Source organism: Geotrypetes seraphini, chromosome 10, assembly GCF_902459505.1.
Source record: "Geotrypetes seraphini chromosome 10, aGeoSer1.1, whole genome shotgun sequence".
NCBI lineage: Eukaryota > Metazoa > Chordata > Amphibia > Gymnophiona > Dermophiidae > Geotrypetes > Geotrypetes seraphini.
Window position 1 is genome coordinate 50,910,374 of NC_047093.1, and position 12,998 is coordinate 50,923,371.

At 53.8% G+C, this 12,998-nt stretch overlaps 1 protein-coding gene across 5 annotated transcripts in view; it reads left to right on the forward strand.

Annotated features, from left to right (window-relative positions):
* Nucleotides 1–12,998, forward strand: part of NUP188 (nucleoporin 188) — a 198,761-nt gene that overhangs the window by 136,156 nt on the left and 49,607 nt on the right. For all 5 annotated transcript variants that reach the window (XM_033962010.1, XM_033962011.1, XM_033962012.1 and 2 more), the window contains one exon: nt 4,260–4,429. In XM_033962010.1, coding sequence (XP_033817901.1) covers nt 4,260–4,429 — 170 coding nt within the window. The remainder of the gene's footprint in view (nt 1–4,259; nt 4,430–12,998) is intronic.

Here is a 12,998-nt window from a genome sequence, read left to right on the forward strand (position 1 = left end):
CCCCTTGAAGGCGAGGATGTGCCACTGCCACGCACTTTGTGAACGCTCTTGGAGCTGTTGAGAGTCCAAGGGGCAGGACCTTGTACTGAAGGCGTCTGTCTTGGCTTTAGAAGCGACGATGCCTCCTGTGGGCTGGGTACATGAGATACTAGCCAATACTCGGGCTGTAACAGGGCCAAGACTGTACCCAGAGAGTGCATCTGGACCTTGTGTATGCATCTGTTGAGCTTACAGAGATCGAGGAACGAGCGTTGTCCTTGTCCATGGTGACGCGGGGGTTCCTGGAGTAGAAACCCCTTGCTGATCTCCTCTGTTCGTCACCGCCTCTATTGATTCTGCCGAAGCAGGTCCTCTCCTTGCTGCAGGAAAGTTGGGTCGTCAGATGGAGGGTGCCCCGCCCACTCGGGGGGGGGGGGGAGTGGAGACGAATTCGGAATCCCTGCTTGATGATGCTGAGGGCCCACTGGTCGATGGTGATCCTGGGCCAAAGTTGGGTCGTCAGATGGAGGGTGCCCCGCCCACTCGGGGGGGGGGGGGAGTGGAGACGAATTCGGAATCCCTGCTTGATGATGCTGAGGGCCCACTGGTCGATGGTGATCCTGGGCCAAGCCTTCACAGACAATCTGATCCTGCTGGGCCGGAGGGTGGTCAAGGTTCTGTTTTTGTCTTGGGGATAGGGCTGCCCTTGGATGCCCCTGCCCTCGGGCGGTGCTTGTTTGCATAGCAGTTATGTTACTGTTGCGAGCGCTGGGGCACAGACTGCTGCCAGTGTGGACTGGCTCAGTTGTGAGCTGGAGTCTCTATTTTATTTTATTTATTTATTTCCTCTCACTGGCCTCCTGATAAAGCTGCATCTGGAACTGGAACGCAGCAATTCGTGCGCTCAGCATTGCGCCCTCGAAGGTCTTTTTCCCCGTGGAAACCAGGGTTTTTCAGGTCCTTCCCTGACAGGGGTTGGAGGGGGGGATCATGCTGCCCTGTTTCTCTTAAGCTACCGCAATGTCCATGTATGGCTGCTGCGGGTTGTCGAATCCCTGGGCTGGAAAGATCTGGTACTTCAATCCCAGTCTCCTTGATGTTGGTTGCCCTGAGGAGGGAGTCAGCCAAATCTTGTCTCTGCAGTCCAGGAGGTTCTTGTGGACTGGAATCGCCACTGCCTGCGTGAAGTACTGGTACTGGTAGTTCAGGCCTTGTAGTACTCTGTCTTGGGTACTTGTTGTCCACCCACGTGGATCTTGAGAAAGGCTGTGAGTTTCTGGAAGGACTCGGGGTGAGTCCTCGTTTGTGAGTTTTTGTTTTTTTGTTGTTGTTTTTTTTTTAGTAAATATTTATTTATTTTTGTGGGTGGTGACTCGGGGCGTGGCTGGAGGCTGGTGTGTAGCTTGTTCCTCCGTTGCTTGGGTGCATGGCATGCCGCTGAACCACGCCATGTTGTTGTGCGTGGCTCCCTCTAAAGGGGGACATTGTGGGGAGTGTAGCCCGCTGAGAGAGGAGTGGGTCAGCAGGAGGATTAACTGTGGCTGCTGGTCCCACCCCTGGTGGTTCGCAGGTTCATGTGCTGCTCCACTTGACTGGTTGGGTGGCTCCATGTACCCCACCGCCCTTCTCTGTCCTTCTTGAGAGAGCCTGCAGAGAAGGGGCAGGATGCACCCCTTCATTAGTGCCAGTGCTCCTGGCTGCGTTTCCCACTGTGCCTGGAGGCAGAGAAAGAGGAGTGATAATGCCTCTTGAGTGGCCTTCTGCTGCTGTACTGCCCATTGTATATTAAACTGTACAGCGCTGCATATGCCTTTCAGTGCTATAGAAATCATGAATAGTACAGAGTCCCTCATGCTAGCTGGAAAAGCACTCTGCCTAGGTTTTATGAAGAGCAAACAGCTTTTTAGACTGAGGAGTTTTAAACCCCCACCTTTGGAGAGGCATGGTCTGACATGCCGCATCTCTGATGATATCAGCACCCTGCCGAGAAAGGCAGACTCCTCGTTCCCAACATGAGAGGGGGAGGGGGGCGGGGTGAGAAAGGTGTGAATTGAAGACTCTGCAGGACCCCAAGAGGGAAAGAAACATCGAGTTGTTTTTTTTTTTTTTTTTTCAGCATGTCCTTTATAAGCTGAACTCTGGGGCAGCATGTCTCCTACTGGGGGGAGAGGTCTGCAGGTCCCCTCCAAGGGAGAGAAGCATGGGAGATTCTTTCTCCTTAAATTCAGATTGGGAGGAGGGTGGGGCAGAGCCCTCGGGGCTGCAACAGATTATCAGAGGTTTTCCCAAAAACAAGCAGATAGGACTTACCTTTGAACCCCAATCGGCTCCCTGTAGAGGCTGGCTGTAAGAGGCAGCATGCCGTCTGGAGGGTGAAAGCCCCGATCTGTTGCTTGCAGAGGCTGTGGATTTACGCAGCAGCATGCAAGACTCCTATCGGCTGCCCTGCAGAGGATGGCTGTAGGTGGCAAAATGCAGGGATTCCTGGAGAGATCTCTCAGTCTGGCAAGACTCCTATCGGCTGCCCTGCAGAGGCTGGTTCTAAGCGGCAACATGCAGGGACTCCGGGAGATATTTCTCTACCGGGCCAAGTGCAGGCGGGAGGATTAGCTGAGCCAGGGCATCCTGGAGGCTCCTTGCCAGTGTAGCTTGTGGATCCCCCGTTGCTGCATTCTGATGAGGATGGCTGCTGGAGGAAGATTCTCGGGCCTCACTTCTCTTCATGCCCTGCAGAGGCTGGCTCTAAGCAGCAACATGCAGGAACTCCTGGAGAGATCTCTCTGTCTGGTGAGACTCCTATCGGCTTCCTGCAGGGGCTGGCGGCTAGCGACAGCATGCAGGACCTCCGGGAGAGATTTCTTGACCGGGCAAGTTGCAGTCGGGGGGGTTGACTGAGCCAGGATGTCCTGGAGGCTCCTCACCGGATTCGTCTGTGGATCCCCCGCTGCTACGCTCCGATGAGGATGGCTGCTGGAGGAAGATTCTCGGGCCTCACTTCTCTTCATGAAGTCTCTCAGTGCCCTCTTTCTTAGCTTGCGTGCATGTGGTGACATGTGCGCACAATGCAAGCCACACGGAAACCTTGAGTGCCGGATCCAATCAGTGGGCGCACAATTCATGAGGATCCAGTGTGTTCATCCTCCTCCTGCATCCCAGTTGTTTCTTTAGATCAGGGGTGTCCAATGTCGGTCCTTGAGGGCCGCAATCCAGTCGGGTTTTCAGGATTTCCCCAATGAATATGCATGAGATCTATTTGCATGCACTGCTTTCAATGCATATTCATTGGGGAAATCCTGAATACCCGACTGGATTGCGGCCCTCGAGGACCGACATTGGACACCCCTGCTTTAGATGATTCAGGCATCTTCAAGTTGATGAGTAGAAAAGTTGTAATGGAGAGCTGTAGAAAAATCCGACCGATGGGAACGGGCGGATACTAAAGACTGGGGATTAGGGGGAAGCAGGGGGAAATGAGTAGGGCTCGGGCATGCCCAGTGGGGCCCGGGCACTGCATGTGCTCAGAAAAAAAAAAAAAAAAATCTCTCTGAGCTATTGGAGAGCTTATCCGCAAATTGGGAGGTGTTGAGACAACACCCATATGTGGCTGACTCATCCTGCTTGTCCTAGGAGAACTAGAAAGATAGAGAAGTCAGCCTGTCTGAGAGCTCAAGACAAGCAGTAGAGAGAGGGAGAAAGAAAGAGGGATCTTGCTTCTGGAGCTGGGAAAAGAATTATGGATAATGTGTAATCCTTGCTATAAAGGGGGAGGGGTAAAGTCAACGGGGGAGCAGGGGCATCTCCTCTTTCTGCTGAATGTTACCATATCAGTAGCATGCATCAAGGAAAACAAGAGAAAGGGTCTAGAAACAAGAGTAAAGGTTGTGTGGAAATTGCAGGCCATAAGGGATGAGAGATGGAGGGCTGGGAAAAGTGTTTATTCATGTTTGATTTATTTAATGAATTGCCTAGTGTAAATCACCACATACTACTGAGTCCATATATTTGTGTCTTCTGCAATATTGGGATAAATCTGGACTTAAGTTTAACAAAAGGGGAGGAAAAGCCTCTAGAAGAAGCGTTTTCTTTGTATTTTTAGATTCCCTAAGATTCATCACTGTGGTAATGTTTTCAATGAAGAAACATTTTTTGTCCATGAATCCCTCTGAAACAAGAATCATTCATTTCCAAAGTGGTGTTTCAACACACCTGGGATGTCCATGGGTTGGGATTATCCTCAGAGGTTGGTTTCTTCAGTTTAATCTGCTCATTTTCTTCTTCAGGAATTCCAGATAGGTGAATGGAGCTGCTTGCAGGTGGTTCTTGAACTGATTGACCCACAGCAGCAGGAACAGTACTGGTGTCCACCTCTGCTGCACAGGGCTGCCGTTGCTTTTCTTCATGCTTTGTGGCAGGACCGTCGAGACAGTGCCATGACAGTCCTGAGGAGCAAGTGAGTAGCTGATTTCCATCTGCTATTCCAGTCTTCTGTTCAGATTTTCTCTTGTTTTATGTACTCCTAATCCTTCATCTGGTAGTGAGGATTCAGAGTGGGTTATTAATTCTTTATCATCCTGCCAGATCAGGCTAGATACATGAGCTTATGCCACCTTGCCACTAGATGGAGAAAAAGGACAGCAACCTTTCAGTCATATCTTTACTATGATATAGGATTTGTGCAGCAAGGCACTCTGGATTGCTATAATTCCAAATAGCAGCCATTTTTAGCAGTCTTCCTAGGAGTGGACTGACATCACTTTGGCCCAATGGATCCTGGATGTTGTGCAGATCAGTTTTCCTCTGGATCTGACCCTCCCCTTTCTGATGCTTTTGTCACATCCCTCTGCACTTCTGATATTGGAAAAAAAGGTAAAGACAATATGTTTTGTCCATAGAAAGATGGCTCTGTTGTCAGGGCAGGGGAATGCAAGAACAGTTTAAGGTGACTGATGGAGACTTGTGGTGCTGGTGATCTCCTTCATAAGAACATATGAATAGCCTTGTTGGATCAGACCAGTGGTCCATCTAGCCCAGTATGCCATCTTCACGGAGGCCAATCCAAGTCACAAGTACCTGGCAAAAACCCAAATAGTGACATCATTCCATGCCACCAATTCTGGGCAAGCAGTGGTCTGAATTAGACCTCCCTGAGCATGCCAATGTGCCTCAGGTTACCTCCTTCCCCTCAGTCTTTGAAGTTTACCAGATGTGCCACAGCTCCTTTGCACCTTTTGGGTCTCCTCACAAATCTCTTTGATTTAATATATAAATTATTTTGCACTCCACTCGTTGTTTTGTTTTTCAGTTGACTTCCCACATCAGTATTTTCATTTATCCCAGGACAAGCAGGCAGCATATTCTTGACTGATGGGTGACGGCACCGACGGAGCCCCGGTACGCACAATTTTAGAGTGATTGCACTCTAAGAACTTGGAAAGTTCTAGTAGGCCGCACTGCGCACGCGCGAGTGCCTTCCCGCCCGACAGAGGCGCGCGGTCCCCAGTTTCTTAGTTTCCGCGGAGCTAAGAAGACGCACTTTCAACGGCTGTTGAAAACTTTTTTCTCATTCGCCTTCCCGCTCGCGTAAACCTTTTCGGAATTTGTATTCCCCTTTTTTCTTTTTCTTATTTTATTATTTAAAAAAAAAAGAATTTTCTTTTTTTCTTCTTTTTTCAGGTTTGCCCCGGCGGGGCCTGCTGCCACCATCGAGGCCTCGGCCTTCGATTTGGCAGAAGCCGTTTTTACGTTCATGCCCCCTCAACCCGGTTTTAAGAAGTGCCAGCGGTGCGCGAGGCCCATTTCTCTCACAGACCCGCACAACTGGTGCTTACAGTGCCTGGGTCCTGACCATCGGGCGTCCACCTGCACCTGCTGTGCCACTCTAAAAAAGAAAACATTAAAAAACTGACAGATCCAGCAGCGGTTATTGTTTGGTACCGATATATCGGATTCGGCGGCACCGGCCCCGACATCGGCCCCGACGCAGTCGGCACCTACCTCGTTGACACCGCGCTGGCGTCGCATCCTCCAGGTAAGCCAGCTAAGAAGCCTTCCCTGCTGGAGCGTCCTCCGGTCTCAGTAGCAGCGAGCCCAGTCCTGCCGACCTCGAGGCGCCTGCGGAAGCGCTCCGCACCGATTGAGGTGAGCCCCTCGACCTCGGGTTCCTCTTCGGAGTGTAGAGCGGCACCGAAGGTACCGCAGAAGAAAAAAGCGGTACCGGTGCCTTCGCTGGCAAGCGAATTGCCGCCGTCCTGCAGGTGCAGCTCAAGGAGCAATTACAGCAGCTCCTTCTTGCTCTTTTGCAACCGAGCCTTCCAGTCCCGGTCCGGTCTGAGCCACCGGTACCGGCAGTGGAGCAACCTCTTTTATCTGCATCCACTCTGTCGGTACCGGTACATTCGGCTTCGTCGGTATCCATGCCGATCTTAGCGCCGGAACCGAGGTCCTTACACAAGGCTGTACAAACTTCAGCACCGGCACAACCCATAACATCTCCCGGTACCGTTTCCCAGAGGTCGGGTAAGTCGACACATAAAACTCGACACCTGGAACCCTCCACATCGGAGTCCCGAGACCACAGCTTTCAAATAAGAGATCCTGATCTGTGGGGTGACTCCGAAGAGCCTCTTCTCTCTGAGGGGGAGTGTTCATCGGCGGACGAGGATCCTTCTGTTTTAGATCCGTCCTCTAAGCCTGATGCCACCTCTTTTCTCAAAGAGATGTGTGACTCTCTCTCTATTCCCTTGGAGGCTGAATCCAAAAAATCCAAGGCATTTCTCGATGCACTGGATTTTGACCAGCCTCCAAGGGAATTTCTAAAATTGCCTCTCCATGATATATTAAGAGAGACTTTTTACAAAAATCTGGAGACGCCCTTGACCATCCCAGGAGCCCCTCGCAAACTGGACTCCTTATATAAGGTCATACCCATTCCGGGCTTTGACAAACCACAACTCCCTCATGAGTCTCTATTGGTGGAATCCACTTTAAAAAAATCCACGGGAGCTAGTGTGTACGCCTCGGTCCCTCCTGGCAGAGAAGGTAAGGCCATGGACAAGTTTGGCAAGAGGTTATATCAGAATGCGATGCTTGCTAATAGATCAGGGAATTATGCTTTCCATTTTTCATTCTATCTTAAGCATCTCATTCAGAATTTGTCAACTTTTGAAAAGTACCTCCCTGACTGCAAAAGATCTGCCTTTCGCCAAACTTCTTCATCACTCTTACAACTTCGTAAGTTCATGGTCAGGTCGATCTATGACACCTTTGAGCTGACCTCTAGAGCCACGGCTATGTCGGTAGCCATGCGTCAACTGGCATGGCTCAGAGTGTCAGAACTTGATGTCAATCATCAAGATCGACTGGCCAATGCACCTTGCCTGGGGGATGAGCTGTTTGGAGAATCCATGGACTCCACTACCCAAAAACTCTCAGCTCATGAGACTAGGTGGGATACTCTCCTCAAAACAAAAAAGAAGACCCCACCAGACCCTACCAGACCTTTTCGGCAGCAATCGGCCTACCAACGCCGATTCGTGGCTCGTCCCTTGCCACCGGCCACTCAACAGCCCCGGCGTCAGCGGCAACAACAGAGGCAAAACCCTAGACCAGCACAACAGCAACAACAGGTGAAGCCTCCTCCTCCACAAAAGTCCTCACAACCCTTTTGACTTAGTTCTCCAGGACATAGCCAGTATTCTACCATCTGCCCATCTTCCGCAACCCATAGGAGGACGCCTTGCTCATTACATAAGCCGTTGGGAAAATATCACCTCGGATCAGTGGGTCCTCAACATCATCCGCCACGGCTACTCTCTCAACTTTCAGACTCTGCCTACCCAAAGTCTGCCAAAAGAGTCTGCTTTGAACACTCCTCAGTCTTCCCTCCTTCTTCAAGAGGTTCAATCCCTCCTCCTTCTGAACGCCATAGAGGAGGTTCCTCTAGATCAGCAGGGAAAGGGATTCTACTCTCGTTATTTTCTAGTCCCCAAAAAAACAGGAGTTCTTTAGCACTCTCCAGACCAGTAGAGGTTAACTTTACGAGTGGGTATATATCTGATCATGACCAGCAGGTGGAGACTGAAAACAAAACTTTGGGACAGTATATCCTAGCCCCTCCTCTCTATTTCCCTCAGTCTTCTTTCAGTCTCCAGCAGGTGTGAGTGATCTGTGCCCATCTCCCTTGGTAGGGCTGTTGGAATTTGTTTAGGGGTTTATTGTCCCTGTTTTTGGCCGGACGGAGCTTGGTCGGGCCCTGTTTGGGGGTCCGTCCGACCTCGGGGGTGTCAAACCCGGCGGGTCTCGAGCGGGGTCCCTCCCCCCACTTCCTCCACCTCCCCACATTTTTTTAGAGGAGCCTCAGCAGTAAGCCTTGCCCCCTAAGTCAAGCAAGGCATATTGCTTCGAGAGCCTGTGGAGTCTGTTCTGTAAAAAAAAAAAAAAAAATCCTGAGGTAGTGCTGGTCTGAAGGGTTGTTTCCCTTTAAGAAAACTGTATTTTACTGTATTTTTTCATGTAACCGGCACTTTTTTATAGCTAGGTCGCGTATGGAGCAATTGTGCCCTTCTCCGGGGGAGTAGGACACAATTGAGTCCAGCCGCGAGGCACTCGCGGCCGGCCTGAACTCGGCGGTTTGGGTCGGTGAGGTGGTGGAGCTCCGTCGGCAGCGGCTGCAGGCGCCCAGAGCTCCCCGCCGATGGTGCCTCGCGAGTCGGCTTGGAGCAGTGGGGAAGCCCGGTCTTCCACAACCGCCCATGGAGGGATTCCCCGAAGGATTCCCTCTCAGCTGATTTTTTGACAGCTGATGCCGACTTGCCTGTCTTAGCGGCTGAGACTGTTCAGTCTTCTCAGCCGCTACAGGCCATGGAGGGAGCATTTTTGGCGGGAACTTCGCCATTTTCTTTGTCTGGCCCCTCCATTTTGTCTGCAACCTCAGGTGACCTTCCCCCTGTATGGCGAACACAGGGGCAGGTTTCAGCATGGACCCCTGCTGGGGCAGGGAGTCCCTTGGGACCCCCAGGGGTTTTTTGCCCCCAATTTATTTTCTTTCTTTGTGCGGACTTTTGGGGGTCCCACGTGCACCTGGGGGGTTTCGGGGGGGGGGTTTCCCTCCGCGCCCCCTATGGCTTTGCCTCCCTCTTTTCGTTTGGCGTCCCCTCTTCCTCCTCCCTCATCCAAGCGCCCGCGGGGGGGCTTGGATTGCGAATTGGTGGGCGGAGGAGCGTGTGGGCCTGGTTGAGGACCTGGCTGCTTTGGCGGGCTTCCAGGATCCTCTAGAGGGGACGCCCGCTGGCAGCGGGGCGGTGGATTTCCCGTCTTCCAGAGCAGATGCGTCCGTGGTGCGCTTTTTATTCAGAGGGATGAGCTTTTAGACCTGTGTAGCAGGTCTCCTTGGTGCTGCATTTTTGCAGTGGCGCCACCGGAGACCCCGCGTATGGGGGCCCCTCTGCTTCAGGGGGTCTGTCCTGTTTCCCGCTCTTTTCTTGTGCGTCAGGATTTGCGGGATTTTGTGTTGGCGCAGTGGCCTATGGGCACAGTTTCGTTTGGTGTGCGCCTTGGCTCTTGGGTATCCCGTCCCGGAGGGAGATAGGGCTACCTTATTTTCGCCAATGGGGAACGCGGTGGTCTCGGCACTTCCTAAGCGGCATACCGTGCCTGTTATGGACGGTTCTGCTCTTAGGGTCTCGGAGGAGCGTGCGTTAGAGACACTTCTTAAGTATGATTTTGATGTCTCTGCCTTTGGGGTCCAGGCGGCTATTTGTGGGGAGCTAGTCGCTCGCGCCGTGTTTCGGTGGGCTGAGCGTGTCCTGGATCGGGAGTCTGATGACTGGTCTCTAGTGGATCAGGAGGTAGCGAAGATTGCGATGGCTGCCTCGTTCCTCTCAGATGCTCGTTATGAATTGGTGCGGATTTCGGCTAAGTCTATGGCATGGCCGCGCGGCGTATTTTGTGGCTGCGCGCTTGGGCGGCGGATTCTGCGTCCAAAGCTAAGTTTACTAAAGTTCCCTTTAGGGGGTCTTTTTGTTTGGAGAGGAATTAGATGAGTTGATTCAGACTCTGACGGACTCGAAGGTGCCCCGTCTGCCTGAGGACCGTGCCCGCCCTGCGTCTCGGTGTGGGGCTGCCCGGGGGCGTTTGCGGGAATTTCGCAAGTATCGCCCGGGGCGTAGGGCTGCTTCTTTCCCGGCTCAGGGTTTTTCCCGGGGTCGGTTCTTCCAGCGCATGCAGCCCTTTCGGGGGGCCCGTCGGGGGGCAGGGAACCCCTCCGCCGGTTCCCCCGCTTCCCATCCTGCGCAATGACTCCTTGCCGGCGCCCCCTTTGGTTCCGGTGGGGGCCCGGCTGCGCAAATATTTCCCCAAATGGGCCGAGATCACGTCCGATCAGTGGGTCCTTGAGGTGGTGCGGGACGGTTACGCTCTGGAGTTCACCCGCTCTCTGCCGGACCTTTTCCTCGCTTCTCCATGTCAGACTCCATGGAAGACGCAGGCTTTTCGTCAGACCCTTCAGCGTTTGCTAGATCTCGAGGCAGTGGGGCCGGTGCCCCCTACGGAGTGGGGCACCGGCAGGTACTCCATTTACTTTGTGGTGGCCATAAAGGAGGGGACCTTTCGGCCCATCCTAGATTTGAAAGGGGTCAACAGAGCTCTCAAGATTCCGTCTTTCCGCATGGAAACGCTGCGGTCGGTCATTCTGGCGGTTCAGCCGGGGGAGTTTCTCACGTCTCTCGATCTGACGGAGGCCTACTTGCAGGTTCCAATTCGGGCCTCTCATCAGCGCTTCCTTCGCTTTGCGATCTTGGGGCGGCACTTTCAGTTCTGTGCGCTTCCCTTTGGTCTGGCCACGGCTCCTCGGACGTTCACCAAGGTAATGGTGGTCGTCGCGGCAGCCTTGCGGTCGGTGGGCATCCTGGTTCACCCCTACCTGGACGACTGGTTGATTCGGGCAAAGTCGTTGCAGGAGAGCTCCCGGGTTACGGCTCGGGTGGTGGAGTTTCTCCGGTCGCTGGGCTGGGTGGTCAACCTTTCCAAGAGTCGGTTGGTCCCAGCTCAGCGTCTGGAGTGCCTTGGGGTTATGTTCGACACCTCCTTGGGGAAGGTCTTCCTTCCAGAGGCCCGGGTGAGCAAATTGCAATCTCAGATTCGCCTGCTTTTGGCGTCCCGGGGTCCTCGGGCGCGAGATTTCCTCCAAGTCCTGGGGTCAATGGCGGCGTCCCTGGACGTGGTGAGGTAGGCGCGGGCCCACATGCGTCCTCTTCAGTATGCTCTGCTCCGGAGGTGGTCTCCCCGGAGGCAAGATTTGGATGTTCCGGTTCCCCTGCGAGGCTTGGCGCGCTGCAGTCTGCGCTGGTGGCTCCGGACCCCTCACCTGGTTCAGGGGGTGGGTCTGGATCTCCCGCAGTGGACGGTGCTCCTTACGGATGCGAGTCTCCTCGGTTGGGGGGCTCAGTTTATGGGCCACTCAGCTCGGGGCACCTGGTCCGCGGAGGAGGCCTCCTGGTCGATCAACGTGTTGGAGACCAGAGCGGTCAGGCTGGCGCTGTTAGCTTTCCACTCCCTTTTGCTGGGCAAGTCAGTCAGAATCCTGTCGTACAATGCCACGGCGGTGGCTTATGTCAATCGTCAGGGGGGCACCAAGAGCACTCCTGTGGCGCAGGAGGCGGCTCGGCTCATGGTTTGGGCGGAGTCCCATCTTCTGGACCTCTCGGCTTCTCATATAGCCGGGGTAGAAAATGTTCAGGCAGACTTCCTCAGTCGTCACTTCCTGGATCCAGGAGAGTGGTTTCTCGGCGCCGGAGCGTTTCGGTTGATAGTGCAGGCTTGGGGGCAGCCCCTGATGGACCTGATGGCCACGAGTGGCAACGCCAAAGTGCCCCGCTTCTTCAGTCGGCGCAGGGACAGTCTGGCCGAGGGTCTGGATGCTCTGGTCCAGCCGTGGCCAATGGAGGGGCTCCTGTATGTGTTCCCTCCTTGGCCGCTGGTGGGCAGAGTACTTCTTCGCATTGTTCGCCATCCGGAGCTGGTGGTTCGGGTGGCTCCGGATTGGCCTCGGCGTCCGTGGTATGCGGATTTGGTGAGGCATCTGGTGGCGGATCCTCTTCCTCTGCCTCTCTTGGACGACCTTCTGACGCAGGGTCCCATTCCCATGTTCGACCCGTCTCCCTTCTGTCTTACGGCGTGGCTCTTGAAAGGGGTCGCCTGAGCAGGAAGGGTTATTCAGGCAAGGTAATTTCTACACTCTTGGGGTCCCGTAGGCTTTCTACCTCTCGGGCTTATGTGCGGGTTTGGCGTCTCTTTGAGGGATGGTGCCGGGCGCGGGGAGTGGTCTCTTTTCGCGCTTCCCTGCCTCACATTCTAGAATTCTTGCAGAATGGCCTGGATAGAGGCCTGGCTTGGTCTTCTCTCCGGGTGCATCTTGCGGCCCTGTCGGCTTTTCGAGGGTTGGTGTCAGGTCAGCGTTTGTCGGCCCTTCCTGATGTGATTCGGTTTTTGCGGGTGGCCAAGTTGCTTCGGCCTCCCATTCGGCCCTCGGTTTCCTCTTGGGATCTCAATCTGGTTCTCTCGGTTCTGGTGCGTCCGCCTTTTGAGCCTTTGGTTGGCTGTTCTTTGAAGGACCTTACTTTGAATGCGGTCTTTTTGGTGGCCATTACGTCTGCTAGGCGTGTTTCTGAGCTGCAGGCGTTCTCTTGTAGGGCTCCCTTCTTGGAGTTTTCTAGGGAGCGGGTCGTCTTGCGGCCTGTTCCTTCCTTTCTGCCGAAAGTAGTGTCTTCTTTTCATGTCAATCAATCGGTGGTCCTCCCGGTCTTGGGAAATCGGGAGGGCTCGTCTGAGCAACGGCAGCTGCGCAAGTTGAATGTCGGTCGGGTTCTCCGCTCTTATGTGCAGCGGACTCGGGAATTCCGGAAATCCGATCATCTCTTTGTCCTTCTGGCGGGTCCTCGTCGGGGAGCTGGCACTTCTAAGGCTATTATTGCGCGCTGGATCAAGGAGGCGATTGCTTCCGCATATCTTCTGAAACAGAAGCC